The sequence below is a fragment of the Pristiophorus japonicus genome, chromosome 3 (assembly GCF_044704955.1).
Source record: "Pristiophorus japonicus isolate sPriJap1 chromosome 3, sPriJap1.hap1, whole genome shotgun sequence".
Classification (NCBI taxonomy): domain Eukaryota; kingdom Metazoa; phylum Chordata; class Chondrichthyes; family Pristiophoridae; genus Pristiophorus; species Pristiophorus japonicus.
Window position 1 is genome coordinate 227,714,112 of NC_091979.1, and position 25,036 is coordinate 227,739,147.

The following is a 25,036-nucleotide window of genomic DNA, read 5'->3' on the forward strand; positions in this document are numbered from 1 at the left end:
GGCCCAAATTGTGACTGTCGCTCAATAAACCTCAAACGTGCAGAGGAGTTTAATCCAATGGCTAATGAGAGCAACAAAGAGATCTGTACTGAAATAGAAGCCAAGGGATTACAGTTGGTGTTATTAGCGGTGAATGTTTGACACACTGATATGACCGTCCTTTCTTTGCTGTTGTAACACAGGTATTCACAAGGTTAAATATGTAATAGGCTCCGCGGGTCTCACTGCAAGATCCCACAGCCCCGATCCACAGGCTCTAACTCCATTACTATTATACACAGGAATAGATCACACTGGTTCAACTCCATTCACCTTCCATCAGCTCCTCATTCACCAGGGCTCTGAGGGAAAGGGCAGAGAGTGGGACTAATTACACAGTATACATCACAGAAAGAGGCCATTCGGCCCAAATAGTCTGTGCTCCACATGCGTTTCCTCCCATTCCATCTACCTCATCTCAGCCTTTCAGCATATCTTTCTATTCATAACATAAGAACATCAAAATAGGAGCAGGCGGAGGCCATTTGGCCCTTTGAGCCTGCTCCACCATTCAATAAGATCATGGCTGATCTGATCTTGGCCTCAGCTCCACTTCCCCGCCTGCTCCCCATAACCCTTCATTCCTTTAATAGTTCAAAAATCTGTCTATCTCCGCCTTAAGAAATTCCTCTTCATTTCCGTTTTAAATAGGCGACCCCTTATTCTAAAACTGTGCACCCTAGTTTGAGATGCCTCCACAAGGGGAAACATCCTCTCTGCATCTACCTTGTCAAGGAATCTTATATGTTTTGATAAGATCACCTCTCATTCTTTTAAACTCCAATGAGTATAAGCTCAACCTTTATTCATAAGACAACCCCTTCATCTCACGTATCAACCTCATAACCTTCTCTGAACTGCCTCCAATGCAAGTATATCCTTCCTTAAATAAGCAGTACTCCAGATGTGGCCTCACCAATATCCTGTACAGGACTTCCCTATTTTTATACTCCATCCCCCTTGCAATAAAGGCCATATTTAATTCGCCTTCCTGATTACTTGCTGTATCTGTATACTAACTTTTTGTATTTCATGTACAAGGACACCCAGGTACTGCAGCATTTTGTAATCTCTCCCCATTTAAATAATAATTTGCTTTTTTATTTTTCCTGCCTCACACTTTCCCACATTATACTCCATCTGCCAAATGCTTGCCCACTCATTTAGTCTGTCTATATCCCTTTGCAGATTTTTTGTGTTTCCTCACAACTTTCTTACAGAGGGACCTGGTGCAGGACCCTGCCAATGGGAGACTCAGTGGGAGTCATGGGGGCAGGATGAAGCCTGAAGGGGAAGGTACATTTTCTGAGGTTTGGACCCCTCCACCAATGTTGTGAGGCAGTCAGGGCTTTCTGGCTGCTCATCTTCGATCTCAAAGGCCTGTCCCTTTTGCAGGTGCTAGGCCCTGGCAGAGTGTGGACCCTTGCCCCAGGCCTTTTTAATGGGCCAGGACAGGAAATCTCTGTGCTCCAGGGCTTGGACAGCATCAGGGTGGGAGGGAGGGCAACAGCAAGATCTGCACTAATAGCTGTGAAACCAAACATGAATGCAAATCCTGGGAAGGGTTCCTTTGTTAAAAGTGACGACTTGCTTGGTGCGCATTTCACAGTCTACACAAGTTGTGCTGCTGAATATTCTGGGAGAGGAGGGGAATCTTTGCAGCACTCTCTTTTGGAAGATGATGGGGCTTGTTTCCAGCTTTCAGAAACAAAGGGTATTGATCAGTTTCTGTTTATTTTAATGTCTGTGTTACATTTTGAGATATTTTCCTTGGGTTCTCCTGTAAGTGGCCCTCGTGTCCCCTATGGACTGGAGTATTGCATGACCCGCCTAATATCTAGGTTCACGTAGTGAGACCGAGCGGCTGAGTAGAGAACCCGCTCACTATACTCTGACTCACTGGAATATATCTCACACTGCCATGTGATCTCCAGTCAGCAGAAGAACACTAATTTATTGAACATTAAACACGCAATTGGTAGCATTGAACACAAACAGTAGGTTTACAGGAAATACTGACTTCACTATTCTTGGAATCAAAACACAAAGGCACCTTCTCTATGCTAATTCTCAACATAAAACTGAGTTACGAGACACGGGTCCTTAAGTTTCTATGGGCCCAAATTTCCCCAACCCTTTTTTCTGGCGCACTCACCCAAGGTGTGCCGCGCTGCTTTTGTCCACCTTCAAGCGCGCCGAAAATCTTCCTCCCGATTCTGGCCACTCCCCAGCCTCTCCACGGTGGTGCCGTAGCGTGGCAAGTGGATTGGGGGAGGTGCCAGGTCCCGGCACTGAAAACAGTGTCGGGACCTCTGGACACGTGCGTTAGAGTGTGCGCGCGCATGCGCAGTAACTCCTAGCCCCCAGAATCAGAGTGTGCGTTGCAGGCTGTGTGGGAGGGGCTGACGCTTGCCGTCCTTATCCCGGGCCGAGTGGCCTGCTGCACAGGCCGGCCGCTGCCTTCCCGCAATGAGGGTCCTCGTAGGACTGCTCCTGGGCACGGCCAAGGGTGCCATCAGCCGGTCCAGGCAGCGGGCGGTCGAGGGGGTCGTTCAACCTGACTGCCTGCCTCTCTTCCGCTCTTACATCCGGTCCAGGGTGTCCTTGGAGATGGAGCACGCGGTGTCCACCGGTACGCTCGCGGCCTTCCGCGAGAGGTGGGCACCGGAGGGACTGGAGTGCATCATCACGCCCGGCAACCAAATTTTAATTTGATTTTACGTTTTAAAGTTTAATTTGTTTTAATTGCCGGTGCTTTTAGTGTCCCCCTTCCCTTTTATAGGGGGCACTGGGGAAAATTGTGATTTTAGTGCCCAAAAAAAAACCAAAAAAAAGAAAAACACAAAAAAAAAACCAAAAAAAAAAGGGGGGGAAAAAAGGGCCTTGAAAATGTCTGGAGTGTCACCCAGGTCGGGTGGCACCGTTTATTGTTTTTATGTTTTCACAGGTGAACTCAAAAGAGTTTCCCGCAATGAGGGCTACAAGAGACAGGTTTTGGGGGGGGGGGAGAGAAAGAGTTTTGATCGGGGCCGGGGGAGGGGAGGGGAGGGAGAAAGAGGGTTTGGGAGGGGAGGGAGAAAGAGGGTTTGGGAGGGGAGGGAGAAAGAGGGTTTGGGGGGGGAGGGAGAAAGAGGGTTTGGGGGGGGAGGGAGAAAGAGCGTTTGGGGGGGGAGGGAGAAAGAGGGTTTGGTGGGGGAGGGAGAGAAAGAGGGTTTGGGGGGGGAGGGAGAGAAAGAGGGTTTGGGGGGGGAGGGAGAGAAAGAGGGTTTGGGGGGGGAGGGAGAGAAAGAGGGTTTGGGGGGGGAGGGAGAGAAAGAGGGTTTGGGGGGGGAGGGAGAGAAAGAGGGTTTGGGGGGGAGGGAGAGAAAGAGGGTTTGGGGGGGGGGGGGGAGAGAAAGAGGGTTTGGGGGGGGGGGGGGGAGAAAGAGGGTTTGGGGGGGGGGGGGAGAAAGAGGGTTTGGGGGGGGGGGGAGAAAGAGGGTTTGGGGGGGGGGGGAGAAAGAGGGTTTGGGGGGGGGGGGGAGAAAGAGGGTTTGGGGGGGGGGGGAGAAAGAGGGTTTGGGGGGGGGGGGGAGAAAGAGGGTTTGGGGGGGGGGGGGGAGAAAGAGGGTTTGGGGGGGGGGGGGGAGAAAGAGAGTTTGGGGGGGGGTTTGGGGGGGAGAAAGAGAGTTTGGGGGGGAGTTTGGGGGGGGGTTTGGGGGGGAGAAAGAGAGTTTGGGGGGGGGTTTGGGGGGGGGTTTGGGGGGGAGAAAGAGAGTTTGGGGGGGGGGTTTGGGGGGGAGAAAGAGAGTTTGGGGGGGGGTTTGGGGGGGAGAAAGAGAGTTTGGGGGGGGTTTGGGGGGGAGAAAGAGAGTTTGGGGGGGGTTTGGGGGGGAGAAAGAGAGTTTGGGGGGGAAGAGAGTTTGGGGGGGGGGGAAGAGAGTTTGGGGGGGGGGGGGAGAGAGTTGGGGGGGGGGGAAGAGAGTTTGGGGGGGGGGATGGGGGGGGGATTGGGGGGGGGGATTGGGGGGAAAGAGAGTTTGGGGGGGGGGAAGAGAGTTTGGGGGGGGAAGAGAGTTTGGGGGGGGGGAAGAGAGTTTGGGGGGGGGGGAAGAGAGTTTGGGGGGGGGGGGAAGAGAGTTTGGGGGGGGGAGGAGAGTTTGGGGGGGGAAGAGAGTTTTGGGGGGGGGGGAAGAGAGTTTGGGGGGGGGGATGGGGGGGGGATTGGGGGGGGGGATTGGGGGGAAAGAGAGTTTGGGGGGGGGAAGAGAGTTTGGGGGGGGGAAGAGAGTTTGGGGGGGGGGGGAAGAGAGTTTGGGGGGGGGGGAAGAGAGTTTGGGGGGGGAAGAGAGTTTGGGGGGGGGAAGAGAGTTTGGGGGGGGGAAGAGAGTTTGGGGGGGGAAGAGAGTTTGGGGGGGAAGAGAGTTTGGGGGGGAAGAGAGTTTGGGGGGGAAGAGAGTTTGGGGGGGGGTGAAGAGTTTTTGCGTGGGGGGGAAAGAATTTCTGTGGGGGGCGGGGGGAGAGTTTCTGCAGGGGAGGGCGGGGGGAGAGTTTCTGCGGGGGGGGGAGTTTCTGCGGGGGGGGGGGGGCGGTGGGGAAGAGTTTTGGGGAGGGGGGGGATAGGGGAAGAGTTTTGATCTGGCCGGAGGGGGGGGGGGGGGGGGGGAGGCGGTGGTGGAGTGAAGAAGTTTTTATCCGACAGGGTCGGGTGTCCTGCTGTGTATATCTCCCCTACCGTTACGATGCTGTGTTCACCACCCACCACCCCCAAAGCCTGCCATGTTGCGCCTTCTCCCTTCCTCATCAGCCCCCCCGCCCCCCCCGGTCAGATGCCGCATTCTCCCGCACATATCCCAGGCTGAAGGGACTCCCGCACGGCCTGCCGCTGCCGTGTTTAGTTGAAGGTAGGATTTACTTCAGTTCTTTGTTAATTTAATTATTTATTTCAGTTCTTTATTTTTTATTGAATGCTTATTACTTTTCGTGCTTTGTTTGGTGCTTGGTGGTGCTTTTAATGTAGTTACTTGCGCCAATTTCTTAACTCTAGGTAAGGTTTTTCTGTGCGGACAGAAGTGGCAACATACACTGGCCTAAGTTAGTTTGGAGCTACTATTTGCTGGTCAAAACAGGTGAAAGTGGCTGGGACCACCCCCTTTTGGAAAAAAAAACGAAACAAAAAAAAAAACCTAACTAACTCACTTACACTGGCGCAAATTAAATGGCCAGAATTGCAACTAAAAAGATACTCCAGAAAAATCAAGTTGCTCCAAAAAAAAACGGAGTAACTCCTGGGGAAATTTGGGCCCATATATACCATGATTTACCATGGAATGCACGGACTCCTATGTACCTACGCTCCAACATGGATTTTGATGACTCGTATGTGTACCTACAGCTTACTATGGAGTTCTCCGACGAGCCTCACACACCCACTGACTTCAGACCGACTGCTGTCTTTTGCAATACTGTCCAAGATACACCGATTCCTTTGATATTGCAGAACAAGGACATTAAAACTACATTCACAGAATGCAAACAGCATTTGCCCGTACAAATACAGCTGTCAAACAAACGTGTACTGTAAACAGGCCCCACAGGATGCTTGTAACGGAATGGAATGGCCTGACCCATTGAATGATACATGAGATAAATCCCCGTACCAGGCCAGCAGCAGCAATCAGTCCACACATCACTAGTTCCAAAACCAGACACGAACATATTGTCTGCAGCTTTCAAAAAGAGCGAGCAGTAACCAATCTTAATCCCCAAGTGTGCTGTGACTAACCAGAAAGAATCCATTTTGGTCACAGACACCGAACGGAAATGCAAATCTCTCAGCTTCTGCAGGGAAAGTTTATTTTCCAGGATTTAGTTTGCTTCACTGGCAGAAACCTGACCAATCAGAACACGTCTGAAATTGTGCTCATTTTGTTTACAGGAAGGTGGAGGAAATTAAAATGGCAGCACATTTATACAGCCTGATTCACTGACTTGGACTGTGAAAGGCTGGTTTGTGGATGTTTATTAGAAATAAATTGGTGATTTTTCTGTGTAAACAACCTGTGAACTAACTGCTAGTTATTTTAATTTCCCCAATGGAAATCTGCCGTATCTTTCAGTGAAAGCTCGTTAATAAGGTTAACAAGCAATAGCAGATTTTTCAAAGAAATCTTCTCACTAATTTCCCCTAGTTTTGAGTGGAAAATGGAGCGACACAGAAACGGAAATAAATGTTTTCCACCAGTTTTAAATGCTCATCTCTGCCATTCTGCCCTGTTCCCCAAAATGGTTCAAATCACTCTGTGGATTTAGCGAGTCCATATAAATTCTGGAGTGCTGTTTTAACACATTTACTGATCCATTTCAAGCAAACAGAGGAGACCCTATTTGTTCGTCCCAAGCCTCCTCATTTTGCCAGCTCAACGATCCAGTGGCATACTGCTGGTGCCCCGTGCCCCGACAGTTTCACTGAAAGAACATTGAGACCTGTCTTTGTTGAATTGACCCAGTACAGTTAAGACTCTGGTTTCCGAGCATTTACCCTCGATATCTGGCATTTCTCCTCCCCACTCCCAATACAATGTTCTCACCTCGGCCCCTGGAGGTGGTCAGGTACAGGCTCACGAAAGCTCAGCACCCTCCAGGGCCTCATCCAAGGGGCCAGTCTTCATGCCCAAGCAGTGAGTAGCAACAGGCCGGCTGCTCCTGTCCTCATCCTCATCCAATGTTCACACACATGCACTTCGCGCAGAGTCGCTGGATAGTGACTAGAAGCAGGAAACTTGGCTACTCTCGCCCCTTGCAAGCCAAGGAGACGGAGGTCAATTGTAGCATTCCCTACCATCAATCTGGCAACGGTCATGCAACTCAGCACAGGCCAGGGATACACTTACCCGCAGAGCTTATAGCAACATCCAAATATTTTAACTGTGAGACATGCAGTGACACAATGCTGGACAGTGGTTAGCAAAGTTTACATTGGCTGCAGAGGATATTTCTATTCAGACAGATATGCTTTTGTCAGTAAGGGAAGTGGCACATTGATGAGTAATGCCAGCTGCTAGTTACCTGAACATGCAAGGACTGCCAAAGCTCCTCTCGGATTCGTTTCATTTGCTCTTTTCTCTGTTCTCTGGGGAGTTTATCCACTTCATTTTTAACCTACAAGCATGCAGAGGGTTGGGGGAAGTACATTCCTTTTACACAGGAGGCATTCAGCAGTCAAGGCCACAGGCCAGGCTGGGTTAAATCAGCGCCATTGTTTAGCACAGGGTTAAGGGTTAGTATCACCATCGAAAATCCCAAACCACAAGTTGCTAGCGTTTCAGAATTCTTTGGAAAGGCTGTGAGTAAAAGGGGCTTGCTGTTTTGCAGATTTTTAACACGTGAGTACTGAAAAGCTTTCGGCAGATGTGCTACATCTGGGGAACCAACTTTAAAAATACATTGATAATTATAGAAAGATGTGGAACATCTCAAAACACTTCACATACAATGAAGTGTACTCTTAATGACATGTGCCAGTAATGTAGGAAAATACAGCAGCCATTCTACACAGAAAAATCCCAGACAGTAATGAGATGAATGACGAGGTAATCTGTGCTCGTAATGTTGATTTATGTTGGCCAGGATACCCATGCTCTTCTTCCAATAGTACCATGGGCTCTCTTACACCAGGCGGGGCCTCAGTTTAACATCTCATCTGAAAAGCTGCACCTCCAACAGTGCAGCATTCCCTCAGTCTGGGTATGTGCTCAAGTCTCTGGAGAGGGGCTTGAAGCCATGACCTTCTGGCTCAAGAGTTGAGAGTGTTCCCCACTGAACCAAGCTGACACTGTGATGTGTTAAAGAGCAGGCTATTGCCAAGCATATTTCAATCTTGGAAATAAATAAGCATTACTTCTACAATATAAAACTCTCAGAACTCACATATTAAAAGGATGTGTTTAGACTATAAAGTTATGGAGAGCAGTGTGTTATAGTCTGCAGCAACTTAACCTGCCAGGATGTAAAAAAGCACACCTGATGGGTAGATTAGAAAGAAACACTCAGGGCTGAAAGTCCTCCGGCCTGACCGGATATTGTGAATGTATGGGGCGAAGGGGCTTCTCCACAGACTGGTGATGCTGCTGCAGGATATAACGGGATTAGCAAATCGATTGTTTCCCTACTCAAGGCCAATCAGCCACCAAGCAACACCAGGCAAAGCTCGACTGCACAAAGCACAGGTTCCCATTTCCAACACCTACATGTAGACACAGTGCCATAACAGATCCAGCTCTTGCCTTTGAGCATTCGCCATGGGACAAAGGAGGAGATAATGGGAGGAATAAGATCTAAAATTGGGTTAAAAGTCAAAACTACAAATGTCAAAGGAAGGTGTCGGCAGCTAGTTGGTGACTAAACCCTTTCTATTTGCAGTTAGATGCCTCCTTCTGACTGAAAGCTGGTGCTTCCTTCAGTTACTTGAATGTAGGAGTGTGAACACGTCACCAGAGTTAGTAGATCGGAGAAGACAGCCAGTTACGAAGTTAAGAAGTCGGAATTGTGCAGGAACAGCTGTACAAGCGGAGTTGTTCCTCAGTGCGGAAGAAGCAGCTATCCCAGGATAAGCCTGAGGCATGTACTGCAGTTGCTTGGTGTACACCGTCTGCAAAACTTACAACAGGTAGCACGAGTATTCCTTAAAAGCTTGTGATCCAATACTCTCAGCATGTAGGACAATCCAGTCTATGGTGAAGCAGGAAGTCTCATTTGTGCTGGCATCTGCATGATCTGGTGTGGCAGCGATTCTCTGCTGACTGCACAGTGCTGCTGCATTCCATACTGAACCCTCAAGCTTAGTTTGTGTGTTGCCCAGCTCTGCCCTGCGCCTTCTAATTCTCTCTCAGCAGAGAAAGTGGCAGAGATTGGGCTGGGACCTTGTCCACGACCATTGTTAGCAGCATGCCAGGATAGGCCAGTAAGAGACATGGGGGGGGGGCACAGGATCTGCCAGTCTCTGCCCACAGCCCAGTGCGAGGAGACAGACGTCACTGCTGTGCACTGGCCCATGTCCCCAAACCGCAGCACCAGAGGACTATCCCGGCACAATAGCCTGACACATGCTGGAAGTAATAGACATGCTTTTCAACAGAACAGGAATTCCAGCATAAATTTTCCAATATTGGAAGGGCTGTCAATGCAAATTATTCTCTTCTCATTGCTTACCTTCTTTCATTACAATTTAATCTCACTGAATAGTGTTTTAACTCCTATTTTGATAATTACACCAAGCAACTCTGCTGCCTCAGTTATTGGAGATAGAAGTTTCAGCAGAAGACTGGGAATCACCACCTGCCACTCAGACACATCACACCACACGCCATGCCAGAGAGACCCAGTCAGCAGGGCGAAGTGCTCCAGGCCAAAATAGAGAGAGACATGACATGCACATAAATCAAAGTGAAATCAGCAACAAAAATAATCTATAAAACATTAACAGTAACAATACAAATAAAGCAGTGACGGCCTGGTACCAGAGGTGGGTTGTTCCTCCTGCACACCCGGGGACATGCTAGGCACATGCTGGGCCACCCGGGGGACACACTGGGCCACCCGCCGGGCATGCACTGGGGCACCCGCCAGACAAGCGCTGGGCCACCCGCCGGGGACACGCGCCGGGCCACCCGCCGGGGACAAGGCCACTGTGACCTGCTGTGAAGATCTAACTCTGATGCTCAGCACTAGCCAACCTTACAATTGACATTGGCTGTACAGATACTATACCTGCCTCTGGTACCAGTCTCCATTGAACAACAACACAATGCAACATGGCGTCATTATATCACAGGGCCAACCTATACACGACTTACCTGCACAAATAGAACTGTTCCCAACCAGCAGTATCGAGCTAGTGAGAGATTGTTCTTTGAAACAATTCTGTGATCAACAGGAGGGGCGCAAAGGTTGGGGGGAGCAACATCGCCCCGCCTTGAATTTAGTATCAGTATCAAGTGTTCCTAGGTCTCTGTAACTTTCTCTAATGTCCTATCAAATACTCCCAGGGTAGGTACAGCACGGGTTAGATACAGAGTAAAGCTCCCTCTACACTGTCCCATCAAACACTCCCAGGGCAGGTACAGCACGGGTTAGATACAGAGTAAAGCTCCCTCTACACTGTCCCATCAAACACTCCCAGGGCAGGTACAGCACGGGTTAGATACAGAGTAAAGCTCCCTCTACACTGTCCCATCAAACACTCCCAGGGCATGGAATGTCTCCCTTTGAAGAATGAAGCGAACCGTACAATGTAGACAATCTTCGTCATGTCCACATTCTGTATACACCATAGGAGACTGGCCAAGTAGAATACGAGGTCAAGACTTCTGGATGCGATTCTCCAGTTCCTGGAAAGACATACCAAAGTGATGACACCCGCACTTACCACATCGATGCCTCATTGAGATGTCTGTATTTCTCAAGTGCTTCTAACAGAGCCATGTCATCCCACCATTCATTTATCTAGTCTCAGGTTGGAGATGATTATACCCAGAACTTGTGGTCCATAAACCACAAAAAGTTAGCAAGAATTACAGAGACCGTATATGTGAAATATTAAAGCCATTCACAGATCGACAGATTTTGCGTTTCTGTAGCAGACCTCATGTTCTCTAACCCCTGCAGGCCAACGAAGCCTTCTCTGTCCCTGTCCAGTAACAGTGTTGCCATATTCAACTTGGAGTTTTGGCAGGAACTGATTGCCAGGCTAGGCAGAGGTTAAAGTTAGTCGCGAGCTGCTAGAGCAAGATTGCCCCACCATGATGTTACCCAGAGCTCACCCTGCAGTGAGGAAAGGCGGTGTCCTGGGAGCCGCCTGGCCCACATACCACCTGTAGAGAAAGACCAAAGCGCTCAGGAAAGCACTTAGCCAGTGAGGAGCCGCTGGCCACTCAGCGGTGGTTAGAGACGGTTTCTTGTACGGACAGGAGGTGTGTTGCTGGGCAGTTTCCACCCTGGGCCCCGGCAGACTTTCTTGCCAACAGTTGTGGGTTGACCAGTGGCCACCTGGTCTGTGAATTTCTTCCCATTTATTAAAAGTGTAAAACAGTAACGAGAGACCGGGGTTAGTGCACAGGAGCAAAGACAGGCACAGGCAAAGACAGGCCCAGCGGCAGAGGAGAGGCGGTGGCAGTCAGAGAGGCGGGAATTCAGGGCGTTAGTGAGGCCTATAAAGGCCCAGCGGCAGAGAGGCGGCGGCAGTCGGAGAGGCGGGAGTTCGAGGCGTTGGTGAGGCCTATAAAGGCCAGCTGGTGCAGCTGCAGCGGGGAGAGAAGGCAAAAAGGTAGAAAGAAATCGAAAGGTGACGTCACAGCCAGGGGGGTAATTGGCTGGTGATTGGTAAGTAGCTTTTCTTTTTTCTTTTCTTAATCAGTAAGTAACCTTTTAGCATTGTTGTTGCCAAATTAAGTTTATCTAAGGGTTAAGTCATGGCAGGACAGTTCGGACACGTGTTATGTTCCTCCTGTACTATGTGGGAAGTCAGGGACTTCCCACATAGTACAGGAGAAGCATAACACGTGAATTGCACGTTTAGCGAATTGGTCTTACCGCAGGTAAAGGGTACACAGCCAGATAGTAAATGGGTGACCAACAGGAAGAGCAGTGCAAGGAAGGTCGTGCAGGGCTCCCCTGCGGTCATCCCCCTGCAAAACAAATACACCGCATTGGGTACTGTTGAGAGGGATGACTCATCAGGGGGGAGCAGCAGCAGCCAGGTTCATGGCACCGTGGCTGGCTCTGCTGCACAGGAGGGCAGGAAAAAGAGTGGGAGAGCAATAGTGATAAGGGATTCGATTGTAAGGGGTATAGATAAGCGTTTCTGCGGCCGCGACTGAGACTCCAGGATGGTATGTTGCCCCCCCCTGGTGCAAGGGTCAAGGATGTCTTGGAGCGGGTGCAGGACATTCTGAAAAGGGAGGGTGAACAGTCAGTTGTCGTGGTGCATATAGGTACCAACGATATAGGTAAAAAACGGGATGAGGTCCTACAAGATGAATTTAGGGAGCTAGGAGCTAAATTAAAAAGTAGGACCTCAAAAGTAGTAATTTCAGGATTGCTACCAGTGCCAGGGATTAGGGATGGTTTTCTAGACCAATATGTCGAGGAACCAACTAAAGAGCTGGCCATCCTAGACTGGGTGATGTGCAATGAGAAGGGATTAATTAGTAATCTTGTTGTGCGAAGCCCCTTGGGAAAGCATGACCATAATATGGTAGAATTCTTTATTAAGATGGAGAGTGACACAGTTAATTCGGAAACTAGGGTCCTGAACTAAAGGAAAGGTAACTTCGACGGTATGAGGGGTGAATTGGCTAGAATAGACTGGCAAAGGATATTTAAAGGGTTGACGGTGGATAAGCAATGGCAAACATTTAAAGATCACATGGATGAACTTCAGCAATTGTACATCCCTGTCTGGAGTAAAAATAAAATTGGGAAGGTGGCTCAACCGTGGCTAACAAGGGAAATTAAGGATAGTGTTAAAACTAAGGAAGAGGCATAAAAATTGGCTAGAAAAAGCAACAAACCTGAGGACTGGAAGAAATTTAGAATTCAACAGAGGAGGACTAAGGGTTTAATTAAGAGGGGGAAAATAGAGTACGAGAGGAAGCTTGCAGGGAACATAAAAACTGACTGCAAAAGCTTCTATAGATATGTGAAGAGAAAAAGGTTAGTGAAGACAAACGTAGGTCTCTTGCAGTCGGATTCAAGTGAATTTATAATGGGGAACAAAGAAATGGCAGACCAACTGAACAAATACTTCGGTTCTGTCTTCACGAAGGTAGACACAAATAACCTTCCGAATGTACTAGGGGACAGTGGGTCTAGTGAGAAGGAGGAACTGAAGGATATCCTTATTAGGCGGGAAATTGTGTTAGGGAAAATGATGGGATTGAAGGCCGATAAATCCCCGGGGCCTGATAGTCTGCATCCCAGAGTACTTAAGGAAGTGGCCCTAGAAATAGTGGATGCATTGGTGATCATTTTCCAACAGGCTATCGACTCTGGATCAGTTCCTATGGACTGGAGGGTAGCTAATGTAACACCACTTTTTTTTAAAAAGGGAGAGAAAACAGGTAATTATAGACTGGTTAGCCTGACATCAGTAGTAGGGAAAATGTTGTAATCAATCATTAAGGATGAAATAGCAGCGCATTTGGAAAGCAGCGACAGGTTCGGTCCAAGTCAGCATGGATTTATGAAAGGGAAATCATGCTCGACGAATGTTCTGGAATTTTTTTGAGGATGTAACTAGCAGAGTGGACAAGGGAGAACCAGTGGATGTGGTGTATTTGGACTTACAAAAGGCTTTCGACAAGGTCCCGCACAAGAGATTGGTGTGCAAAATCAAAGTGCATGGTATTGTGGGTAATGTACTGACGTGGATAGAGAACTGGTTGGCAGACAGGAAGCAGAGAGTCGGGATAAACGGGTCCTTTTCAGAATGGCAGGCAGTGACTAGTAGAGTGCCGCAGGGCTCAGTGCTGCGACCCCAGCTCTTTACAATATACATTAACGATTTAGATGAAGGAATTGAGTGTAAGTTTGCAGATGACACTAAACTGGGTGGCGGTGTGAGCTGTGAGGAGGACGCTAAGAGGCTGCAGGGTGACTTGGAGAGGTTAGGTGAGTGGGCAAATGCATGGCAGATGCAGTATAATGTGGATAAATGTGAGGTTATCCATTTGGGGGGCAAAAACACGAAGGCAGAATATTATCTGAATGGCGACAGATTAGGAAAAGGGGAGGTGCAACGAGACCTGGGTGTCATGGTACATCAGTCATTGAAAGTTGGCATGCAGGTACAGCAGGCGATGAAGAAGGAAAATGGTATGTTGGCCTTCATAACTATGGGATTTGCATATAGGAGCAGGGAGGTCTTACTGCAGTTGTACAGGGCCTTAGTGAGGCCTCACCTGGATTGGTCTCCTAATCTGAGGAAGGACGTTCTTGCTATTGAGGGAGTGCAGCGAAGGTTCACCAGACTGATTCCAGGGATGGCTGGACTGTCATTTGAGGAGAGACTGGATCAACTGGGCCTTTATTCACTGGAGTTTAGAAGGATGAGAGGGGATCTCATTAAAACATCTAAGATTCTGACGGGACGGGACAGGTTAGATGCGGGAAGAATGTTCCCGATGTTGGGGAAGTCCAGAACCAGGAGACATAATCTTAGGATAAGGGGTAAGCCATTTATGACTGAGATGTGGAGAAACTTCTTCACTCAGAGAGTTGTTAACCTGTGGAATTCCCTGCTGCAGAGTGTTGTTGATGCCAGTTCATTGGATATATTCAAGAGGGAGTTAGATATGGCTCTTACGGCTAAGGGGATCAAGGGGTATGGAGAGAAAGCAGGAAAGGGGTACTGAGGGAATGATCAGCCATGATCTTATTGAATGGCTGTGCAGGCTCGAAGGGCCAAATGGTCTACTCCTGCACCTATTTTCTATGTTTCTATCAGTGACACAACACAGAGAAAGAACCTACGCTGTTAGCAGAGCTCAGACAGTAAGTGACTCGAAACTGATCAGCACAGCAGTGAATGAGAGTGAAGCAGAATGTACAGTGTGGCATCACCTGGAGCTAGTGAACGACTTCCTGCAAGTCCAGAGTTCCAGGCACCGGAAATAAAGAGAATCTGAACAAAGTACCCAGAGCGCCAGTTGAAAGAAGAGCAAGTTGAGTTTGCGTACAGCCTCATCTAAACCCAGACCACGCACGTTACTGAATGGGAGAACGCCAAGTGCGTACTAATCATCCATATTACGCACAGCTCTCTGTACCTTACAGACAGCAAGACCCTCCACCAGCTCATCCACCCAATCCAATGCAGAGTCCTGGACCGATTACATCGATGTGACCCAGGCAGCCCTGCGCACAGGAACACCGAGAGGATGTATAGCTGTTGGACAGTAACATAGATGTGACCAGGTTTCATTGCACAGCACTCTTTGAAAGGCAGTCTGTGTTACTCTTCAACAGCCTCACAGTGTTACTGCCCAGCGTGATTGACCCGTCGGTATCTATGTAATGTGCCCTCACTGTTACTGTCCGTCCATATCTGTGTAATGTCCTCAGCGTTACTCTGCCCAGGATGACTGACCCCTCCATATCTGTCCTCAGTGTTACTCTGCCCAGGATGACTGACCCCTCCATATCTGTCCTCAGTGTTACTCTGCCCAGGATGACTGACCCCTCCCCATATCTGTCCTCAGTGTTACTCTGCCCAGGATGACTGACCCCTCCATATCTGTCCTCAGCGTTACTCTGCCCAGGATGACTGACCCCTCCATATCTGTCCTCAGCGTTACTCTGCCCAGGATGACTGACCCCTTCATATCTGTCCTCAGCGTTACTCTGCCCAGGATGACTGACCCCTCCATATCTGTCCTCAGCGTTACTCTGCCCAGGATGACTGACCCCTCCATATCTGTGTAATGTCCTCAATGTTACTCGGCCTAGGGCTCCCCATCCTTTCCATTTCTGTGTAATAAATTTAAACAATAGATTTATTTGAAGATTTGTACATTTTCCTACTCAACAATCTATTAGCCAATCAATGTCTGTGTCTCTCAGACACAGACATTGATTCCAATCTGTTGGAATCTATTACTCTGACATGTATTTCTGTTGGACTGTTTGATCTCCAAGCTGACTGAATTCTATTGCTTGGTGCACAAAGTTCCTCCTGCTCTCTCCCCGGCTCTCCTGAGGGTGCATACTCTTGCTGGGGTAGTTTTACCGACACCTACAGCCCAACAGGATCTCAACCCAGCAGCCATTCATGTGTGATCTCATTGAATATCAGCAGGCTATTCAACCGCAGGGAGGTCTCGACAGACCCAACCTGTCCTCATGTGACATTCATCCATCTGCACATTCCCCAGGACATTGCAAAACAATAAGGAGCAGAGTCCTGGCCGATTGGTCTTGGGTTGCTGAGCCCCAATGGAGCCACTCCCAATACAGAAATCGAGATCTTTGCATTTAGAAGATTTAGTCTTACACTAAATGGTGGCTTTGCTGACAAATCTATTTTTAAACTGAATGTATCTCCTATCCTGGTACCTGAAACTCTCCTGCTCCCAGCCCACATAAAGCTCACCCTTTGTTACTGAGCAACTGGAAAACCCGGCTTACATTAGAATGATATTTATAAATTGTGACTTTAAGGAGTTGAAGTGCAGAGCAGGTAACAGACTAGGTGAGTATTGTAGGCAGAAAATTACCCATTAGTCAGCAGGGTTAGTCAATAGTAAAATAGTTAGACATTGACAGATAGGCTGCTGGCACCAAGATACTGCCACACCATGTGTCTGAATGTCTCCATTATATAGAGCATTTCGAAATGGCAACACTGCAATGTGCTTTAGTAAAACCAGTAAAACCTCTGGCCCTCACACTCTGAAGCGAGCGGGACTATTTTCCAGCTCTAACCCGAATTTATTAGTTTGCAGTTGGTTCTCTGTAATAATAGCAATCCAATTGGTGCCTGGAGCAGAGGCGCTGTCCTTTACTCTCTTTGGGAATATTAATCAAAATGGCTCAGTTTGTCAAAACATCACCGTGAGGGGTACAATATAAGCACAGTGCAGTAAAAGTTACCATCTCCACCCCCCCAGCCTGTGTCTCAGCTGCACTGCTCCCCTCACCACCACCACCACCCCCCCACCCCCCCCCCAACACCTGTGTCCCAGCCGCTCTGCTCCTACTCCTGGGCTGTGTGTGGACCGACACCACTCGGACAGTGCACCAGCCTGTATTGCTCCCTGCCCTGATGGTATACTCTCCTCCTGTGTCGCCTCTTACCTCCTTTTTGCGATTTTTTAACATGCTCTGGAACTTTGAGAGCTCCTTCTCCTGGTCGGCTTTGATTCTCTTCGCCTCATCCCGCAGGCGGGTGGTGTGGTCCTGCTCGAGCCGCTCGATCGTCTGCTTTTGCTGCCGCTCCAAGTTCTCAATCTCCTGGTCGTACTGACGCTTCTTACTCTGTTGTGCCAAATTTAGATTGTGAAACAGGATAGTCCCAGAATTGTTTCAAATGGTATTTAATAACAAACAATCCCTCCTCAAAATGGTCACCTTTTCTGATACAATCTCATTCCAGATTTTTTTTAAAAACTGAGTTCAAATTCTCAAAGTGCCGAGGTGGCTTTTGAACTCACATTTTCTGGGTTATTAGTCCAGTAATAGAACCACTACAGCACCAAAACCAAGACTCCACTTCATCCAGGTCAGAAGGAGAACTAAACATTCTGGGTTAGAACTTTAAAAAAATGATGCGTCAGGAAATGCAAAACGGCAGGACTGGCGAATGAGTGATTGAGGGGGTTTCAGAGGGAGGGCGGAGGATCAGTGTCGAGGGGGTTCCCGAGGGAGGGGGGTTCCAGAGGGAGGGGCGGAGGATCAGTGATCGAGGGGGTTCCAGAGGGAGGGGCGGAGGATCAGTGATCGAGGGGGTTCCAGAGGGAGGGGCAGAGGATCAGTGATCGAGGGGGTTCCAGAGGGAGGGGCAGAGGATCAGTGATCGAGGGGGGTTCCAGAGGGAGGTGCGGAGGATCAGTGATCGAGGGGGTTCCAGAGGGCGGGGCGGAGAATCAGTGATCGAGGGGGTTCCAGAGGGAGGGGCAGAGGATCAGTGATCGAGGGGGGTTCCAGAGGGAGGGGCAGAGGATCAGTGATCGAGGGGGTTCCAGAGGGAGGGGGCGGAGGATCAGTGATCGAGGGGGTTCCAGAGGGAGGGGGCGGAGGATCAGTGATCGAGGGGGTTCCAGAGGGAGGGGCGGCGGATCAGTGATCGAGGGGGTTCCAGAGGGAGGGGGCGGAGGATCAGTGATCGAGGGGGTTCCAGAGGGAGGGGCAGAGGATCAGTGATCGAGGGGGGTTCCAGAGGGAGGGGCGGAGGATCAGTGATCGAGGGGGTTCCAGAGGGAGGGGCAGAGGATCAGTGATCGAGGGGGGTTGCAGAGGGGGGCGGAGGATCAGTGATCGAGAGGGTTCCAGAAGGAGGGGGCGGAGGATCAGTGATCGAGAGGGTTCCAGAGGGAGGGGCGGAGGATCAGTGATCGAGGGGGTTCCAGAGGGAGGGGCAGAGGATCAGTGATCGAGGGGGGTTGCAGAGGGGGGCGGAGGATCAGTGATCGAGAGGGTTCCAGAAGGAGGGGGCGGAGGATCAGTGATCGAGAGGGTTCCAGAGGGAGGGGCGGAGGATCAGTGATTGGGGGGGGGGGGGGGGGGGAAGAGAGCGGTCCAGAGAGAGGGGCAGAGAATGAGTGATCGAGGGGGTTCCAGCATTAGAAAGGGAAGATATTTCCATTAATACCAAATAGCTGCAGTCTATATAGGTTGAGCTAACAAATAAAAACGGTAATGCATGCTACTATATTGGGGTCTGTTACAGATGATGCAGTTGTTGAAAGTAAGTGGAGAAAATCTCCAGACTATTCAGGGTGGTGTGCAGAAATAGCAGTGTCAGAATGGGGAGCTTTAACTATTCCGTCGGAGATTGGGGAACACAGCTGCGGGACTTTTAATAGTCAGGGATTTATAGAATGCATTTAAGACTGTTTATAAGTCTGTAAAGAAAGCTGCAATGCTGGATTCTAGGTGATTGACAGAGCCAGCAAATGAAAGGAAGAGAAAAATTTTAAATGTTCAAAAATAATTAGCTTTAACAATACAACAGAACAGGAGAAAGTAGTCCAAAAGAAGGTTGCTTGATTGGAGAACACACTAGGAAGGGACAAAAGACTGAGCCTGGAAAAATTGAGGGGAATTGGTGAAACTGTGGGCGATATTTAAGAGTTGGTCTGGCACAGCACAGAGTAGTACATTCCAGTGGAGGATAAAGAGACTGACTGGTGAGTGAACAGTTACATTAGGCTGAAATAGAGAATGATAAAAGCAGACAACAAAACGAAAGGTACGATACATAAAAGTGAGAGCTGTGAGAAATCTCATAATCTACAAATAAAAACAAAAAGAGGGAAGAGGAGCGAACTTCCTGCGTAAGAAATTTCATTTGTCATAAATAGGGAAGGGAAAATACAGCTGGGGAAATGGGCAGAGAGCGAATGGTTTGCATTATGGCAGTTTCTCAGACTGGCAGGTGGGGGACCCAGGATTAGTGTTCGGACCACTGCTGGTCTCCATATATACAAGTTATCTGGGCTTGGACATAAAGGGGCCGATATCAAACTTTTCTGAAAGTGAGAATGCAGAAGACCTGAACAGCACAAATAACTGAGATAGATAACAACTAGGAGGATGGGCAGGAAAGGGGCAAACATCATTCAACACAGAAGAATGTGAGGAAATACATTTTAGGAATAAACAATAAAAAGTCAATTTCTCAATGCCGTGAAGGAACAAAAGGTTCAAGGTGTCGGATAAAATTTATATTACAATCCATAACAACGGCTTAGAATGAAGGGACCGATGTAATGTATCCAAGTTTGCTGATGATACAAAGTTAGGTGGGACAGTAAGCTGTGAGGAGAACACAAAGAGTCTGCAAAGGGACAGAGATAGGCTAAGTGAGTGGGCAAGAAGTTGGCAGATGGAGTATAATGTGGGAAAATGTGAGGCTATTCACTTCGGTCGGAAGAACAGAAAAACAGAACATTTTTTAAATGGTGAAAAACTATGAAATGTTGGTGTTCAGAGAGATTTGGGTGTCCTTGTACACGAAACACAAAAAGTTAACATGCAGGTACAGCAAGCAATTGTGAAGGCAAATAGTATGTTGGCCTTTATTTAAAGGGGGTTGGAGTACAAGATTAAGGAAGTCTTGCTGGAATTGTACAGGGCCTTGGTGAGACCACATCTGGAGTACTGTGCACTGTTTTGGTCTCCTTATCTAAGGAAGGATATAGTTGCCTCAGAGAGGGTGCAACATAGGTTCATAAGATTGATTCCTAGGATGAGAGGGTTCCTATGAGGAGAGATTGTGTAGAATGGGCCTATACTCTTTTGGAGTTTTGAAGAATGAGAGGTACTATTAAAACAGAAGATTCTGAGGGGGATTGACAGGATAGATACTGAGAGGTTGTTTCCCCCTGGCTGGAGAGACTAGAACTAGGGGGCATAGTCTCAGGGTAAGGGGTTGGCGATTTAGGACCATGAGGAGGAGAAATTTCTTCACTCAAGAGGGTGGCGAATCTTTGGAATTCTCTACCCCAGAGGGCTGTGGATGCTCAGTCGTTGAGTATATTTAAGGCTGAGATTGACAGATTCTTAGACTCTAAGGGAATCGAGGGATATGGGGATTGGTGGGAAAGTAGAGTTGAGGTCAAAGATCAGCCATAATCTTTTGAATAGCAGAGCAGGCTGGAAGGATCTAGTCCTATTTCTTATGTTCTTATATTGACAGGGATTAAACACAAAAGCAAAGAGATGGCGACTCTATACAAAACAATAGTTAGCCCACAATAGGAATACTGTGTGTAGTTTTGGTCTCCTCATTATAGAAAGGATACAAGAGTCCTTGAGAATATATCCCCGCACATTTACCAGGATGATACCAAGAATGAGTGGTTGGAGTTATGGGGAAAGGCTGGTCCAAATTGGATTGTATTTTCTCAAACTGAAACGATCGAGGAGGATATGATAAAGATGTTCAAAGGATAGGCAAAGTCAACACAGGGAGACTATTTCCATTGGTAGTCAAATGGCCGTGATCTCGAGATGAGCACTAGATAAAGGGGGATATTAGAAGCAACTTTTTCTACAAAGAGTTATTGGAATGTGGAATCCTTTACCACAAATGGTGATTAATGTTAGACCAATTATAGCAGTTGAAAAGGTACAGAACAAACAAAACATTTCTGCAGAAAATTGGGGTTAGTTTGGGGCACGAACAGGAAAATGAGTTGGGGAAAATCAGTTTACAAGAGGTACCTACATTTAGCACAGGTAAGAAGGGGCGAATGGCCTCCTTCCATGTTAAAATCTCCATGTTTCTACAATTGGGATGGTTCTACCGATGTTCTCACTGCAGACATGATTGTGTCCCCCCCTTACCCCCCCATATTCCCCTCACAAACAGATGGACCCACCCACATTTGCCTTACAAATGGCTGCCCCCCCCGCCCCACACATTCCCTTTATAAACAGGGCAGCCACTTGAGCTATGCTGCTTCTCTGCTGTTATAGAGAGGGAGGCCCTCGTTGATCACACGACCTGCAGATTGCTGGACTCACCGTCATCTCCTGCTCGAAGCGGCGGAAGGTCTGCTCACGTTGCTGCTGCAGCTTGTTGCTGAGTTGCTGCTGTGTGCGTTGCTCCTCCTTCTGAAGCAGCCGCAGTTCACGCAGCTCCTGGCGTCTGCACAGGGGGAGAGGAGACTCAGCACCGAGGCACGCTGACATCCAGAGAGACTACTCTTCCAACACAGAGATAGACACAAAAACTACAAATCCGGAAAATCAGAGGTTGCAGGCATCAACATCTAGCCCTTAACAAATCTTGGGGTGGAGCTTGTGGGAGAGATCTGGCTGCAGCGTCAGGTCAAGAGCTGATGCCGCCTGCAGCCTCCAGCTCCATAGAATCAATGGCGATCGGCGAAATCCAAACCCCCACAAGTTTAAAAATGTTCAGATTCAGTTTTAGTTGAAGAAGCAGACAGTGTCTTTTACACTAATTCCCTTTGGTTTTGTGATTTAAATTGCTAATGGCTGCAACGTGGGGAACAGCGGTTTCCAGTAATTGGAAGATAATTCTTGAATCATTGTCAACGTCTGGTTACAATTCAACTAACAAACTCGTTAATGGGATTTGAATCTTAGCAGGCATGAATGTACTTTCCTGCTGATTGTCTCATGCGAATGTTATTGAGTTCCATCCTCGCATTTCTGTTTAGATATTGCATTATCAATTGTAATATTTAAATATATTACATTCATCTCAAACCTGACTTCAAAAGAATTAATAGGTGGAAAGTGGGTGTTCGCTTTAGCTCTGCGTTTTCTACATTTTGGTATGTTTTATTTCCTGTGTGAGTTATGTGTATATGTTTTTGGATAGATTTTAGGACTCTAAGGGAACCAAGGGATATAGGGATCGGGCGGGAAAGTGGAGTTGAGGTTGCACAGGAGGGCAGGAAAAAGAGTGGAAGAGCGATAGTGATAGGGGATTCAATTGTAAGGGGAATAGATAGGCGTTTCTGCGGCCGCAACCGAGACTCCAGGATGGTATGTTGCCTCCCTGGTGCAAGGGTCAAGGATGTCTCGGAGCGGGTGGAGGACATTCTAAAAAGGGAGGGAGAACAGCCAGTTGTCGTGGTGCACGTTGGTACCAATGACATAGGTAAAAAAAGGGATGAGTTCCTACGAAATGAATTTAAGGAGCTAGGAGCTAAATTAAAAAGTAGGACCTCAAAAGTAGTAATCTCGGGATTGCTACCAGTGCCACGTGCTAGTCAGAGTAGGAATCGCAGGATAGCTCAGATGAATACGTGGCTTGAGCAATGGTGCAGCAGGGAGGGATTCAAATTCCTGGGGCATTGGAACCGGTTCTGGGGGAGGTGGGACCAGTACAATCTGGACGGTCTGCACCTGGGCAGAATCGGAACCAATGTCCTCGGGGGAGTGTTTGCTAGTGCTGTTGGGGAGGAGTTAAACTAATATGGCAGGGGGATGGGAACCAATGCAGGGAGATAGAGGGAAACAAAAAGGAGGCAAAAACAAAAGACAGAAAGGAGATGAGGAAAAGTGGAGGGCAGAGAAACCCAAGGCAAAGAACAAAAAGGGCCATTGTACAGCAAAATTCTAAAAGGACAGAGGGTGTTAAAAAAACAAGCCTAAAGGCTTTGTGTCTTAATGCAAGGAGTATCCGCAATAAGGTGGATGAATTAACTGTGCAAATAGATGTTAACAAATATGATGTGATTGGGATTACGGAGACGTGGCTCCAGGATGAGCAGGGCTGGGAACTCAACATCCAGGGGTATTCAACATTCAGGAAGGATAGAATAAAAGGAAAAGGAGGTGGGGTAGCATTGCTGGTTAAGGAGGAGATTAAGGCAATAGTTAGGAAGGACATTAGCTTGGATGATGTGGAATCTATATGGGTAGAGCTGCAGGACACCAAAGGGCAAAAAACGTTAGTGGGAGTTGTGTACAGACCTCCAAACAGTAGTAGTGATGTTGGGGAGGGCATCAAACAGGAAATTAGGGGTGCGTGCAATAAAGGTGCAGCAGTTATAATGGGTGACTTTAATATGCACATAGATTGGGCTAACCAAACTGGAAGCAATACGGTGGAGGAGGATTTTCTGGAGTGCATAAGGGATGGTTTTTTAGACCAATATGTCGAGGAACCAACTAGGGGGGAGGCCATCTTAGACTGGGTGTTATGTAATGAGAAAGGATTAATTAGCAATCTCGTTGTGCGAGGCCCCTTGGGGAAGAGTGACCATAATATGGTGGAATTCTGCATTAGGATGGAGAATGAAACAGTTAATTCGGAGACCATGGTCCAGAACTTAAAGAAGGCTAACTTTGAAGGTATGAGGCGTGAATTGGCTGAGATGGATTGGCGAATGATACTTAAGGGGTTGACTGTGGATGGGCAATGGCAGACATTTAGAGACCGCATGGATGAACTACAACAATTGTACATTCCTGTCTGGCATAGAAATAAAAAAGGGAAGGTGGCTCAACCGTGGCTATCAAGGGAAATCAGGGATAGTATTAAAGCCAAGGAAGTGGCATACAAATTGGCCAGAAATAGCAGCGAACCTGGGGACTGGGAGAAATTTAGAACTCAGCAGAGGAGGACAAAGGGTTTGATTAGGGCAGGGAAAATGGAGTATGAGAAGAAGCTTGCAGGGAACATTAAGACAGATTGCAAAAGTTTCTATAGATATGTAAAGAGAAAAAGGTTAGTAAAGACAAATGTAGGTCCCCTGCAGTCAGAATCAGGGGAAGTCATAACGGGGAACAAAGAAATGGCGGACCAATTGAACAAGTACTTTGGTTCGGTATTCACGAAGGAGGACACGAACAACCTTCCGGTTATAAAAGGGGTCGGGGGGTCTAGTAAGGAGAAGGAACTGAGGGAAATCCTTATTAGCCGGGAAATTGTGTTGGGGAAACTGATGGGATTGAAGGCCGATAAATCCCCAGGGCCTGATGGACTGCATCCCAGAGTACTTAAGGAGGTGGCCTTGGAAATAGTGGATGCGTTGACAGTCATTTTCCAACATTCCATTGACTCTGGATCAGTTCCTATGGAGTGGAGGGTAGCCAATGTAACCCCACTTTTTAAAAAAGGAGGGAGAGAGAAAACAGGGAATTATAGACCGGTCAGCCTGACATCGGTAGTGGGTAAAATGATGGAATCAATTATTAAGGATGTCATAGCAGTGCATTTGGAAAGAGGTGACATGATAGGTCCAAGTCAGCATGGATTTGTGAAAGGGAAATCATGCTTGACAAATCTTCTGGAATTTTTTGAGGATGTTTCCAGTAGAGTGGATAAGGGAGAACCAGTTGATGTGGTATATTTGGACTTTCAGAAGGCGTTCGACAAGGTCCCACACAAGAGATTGATGTGCAAAGTTAGAGCACATGGGATTGGGGGTAGTGTACTGACATGGATTGAGAACTGGTTGTCAGACAGGAAGCAAAGAGTAGGAGTAAATGGGTACTTTTCAGAATGGCAGGCAGTGACTAGTGGGGTACCGCAAGGTTCTGTGCTGGGGCCCCAGCTGTTTACGCTGTACATTAATGATTTAGATGAGGGGATTAAATGTAGTATCTCCAAATTTGCGGATGACACTAAGTTGGGTGGCAGTGTGAGCTGCGAGGAGGATGCTGTGAGGCTGCAGAGCGACTTGGATAGGTTAGGTGAGTGGGCAAATGCATGGCAGATGAAGTATAATGTGGATAAATGTGAGGTTATCCACTTTGGTGGTAAAAACAGAGAGACAGACTATTATCTGAATGGTGACAGATTAGGAAAAGGGGAGGTGCA

The 25,036-nt window shown here is 48.0% G+C and overlaps 1 protein-coding gene across 3 annotated transcripts in view; it reads right to left on the minus strand.

The window, feature by feature from the left end:
• LOC139260149 (STE20-like serine/threonine-protein kinase) overlaps positions 1-25,036 on the minus strand; it is a 146,895-nt gene that overhangs the window by 18,320 nt on the left and 103,539 nt on the right. For 2 of the 3 annotated variants that reach the window (XM_070876365.1, XM_070876364.1), the window contains exons 11-12: positions 21,262-21,385; positions 16,870-17,049 (exon numbers count right to left, since the gene is read on the minus strand). In XM_070876365.1, the coding sequence (XP_070732466.1) occupies positions 16,870-17,049; positions 21,262-21,385 (304 nt within the window). Of the gene's footprint in view, positions 1-7,086; positions 7,180-16,869; positions 17,050-21,261; positions 21,386-25,036 lie in introns of all 3 variants that reach the window. The other variant, XM_070876363.1, reaches the window with a different exon arrangement.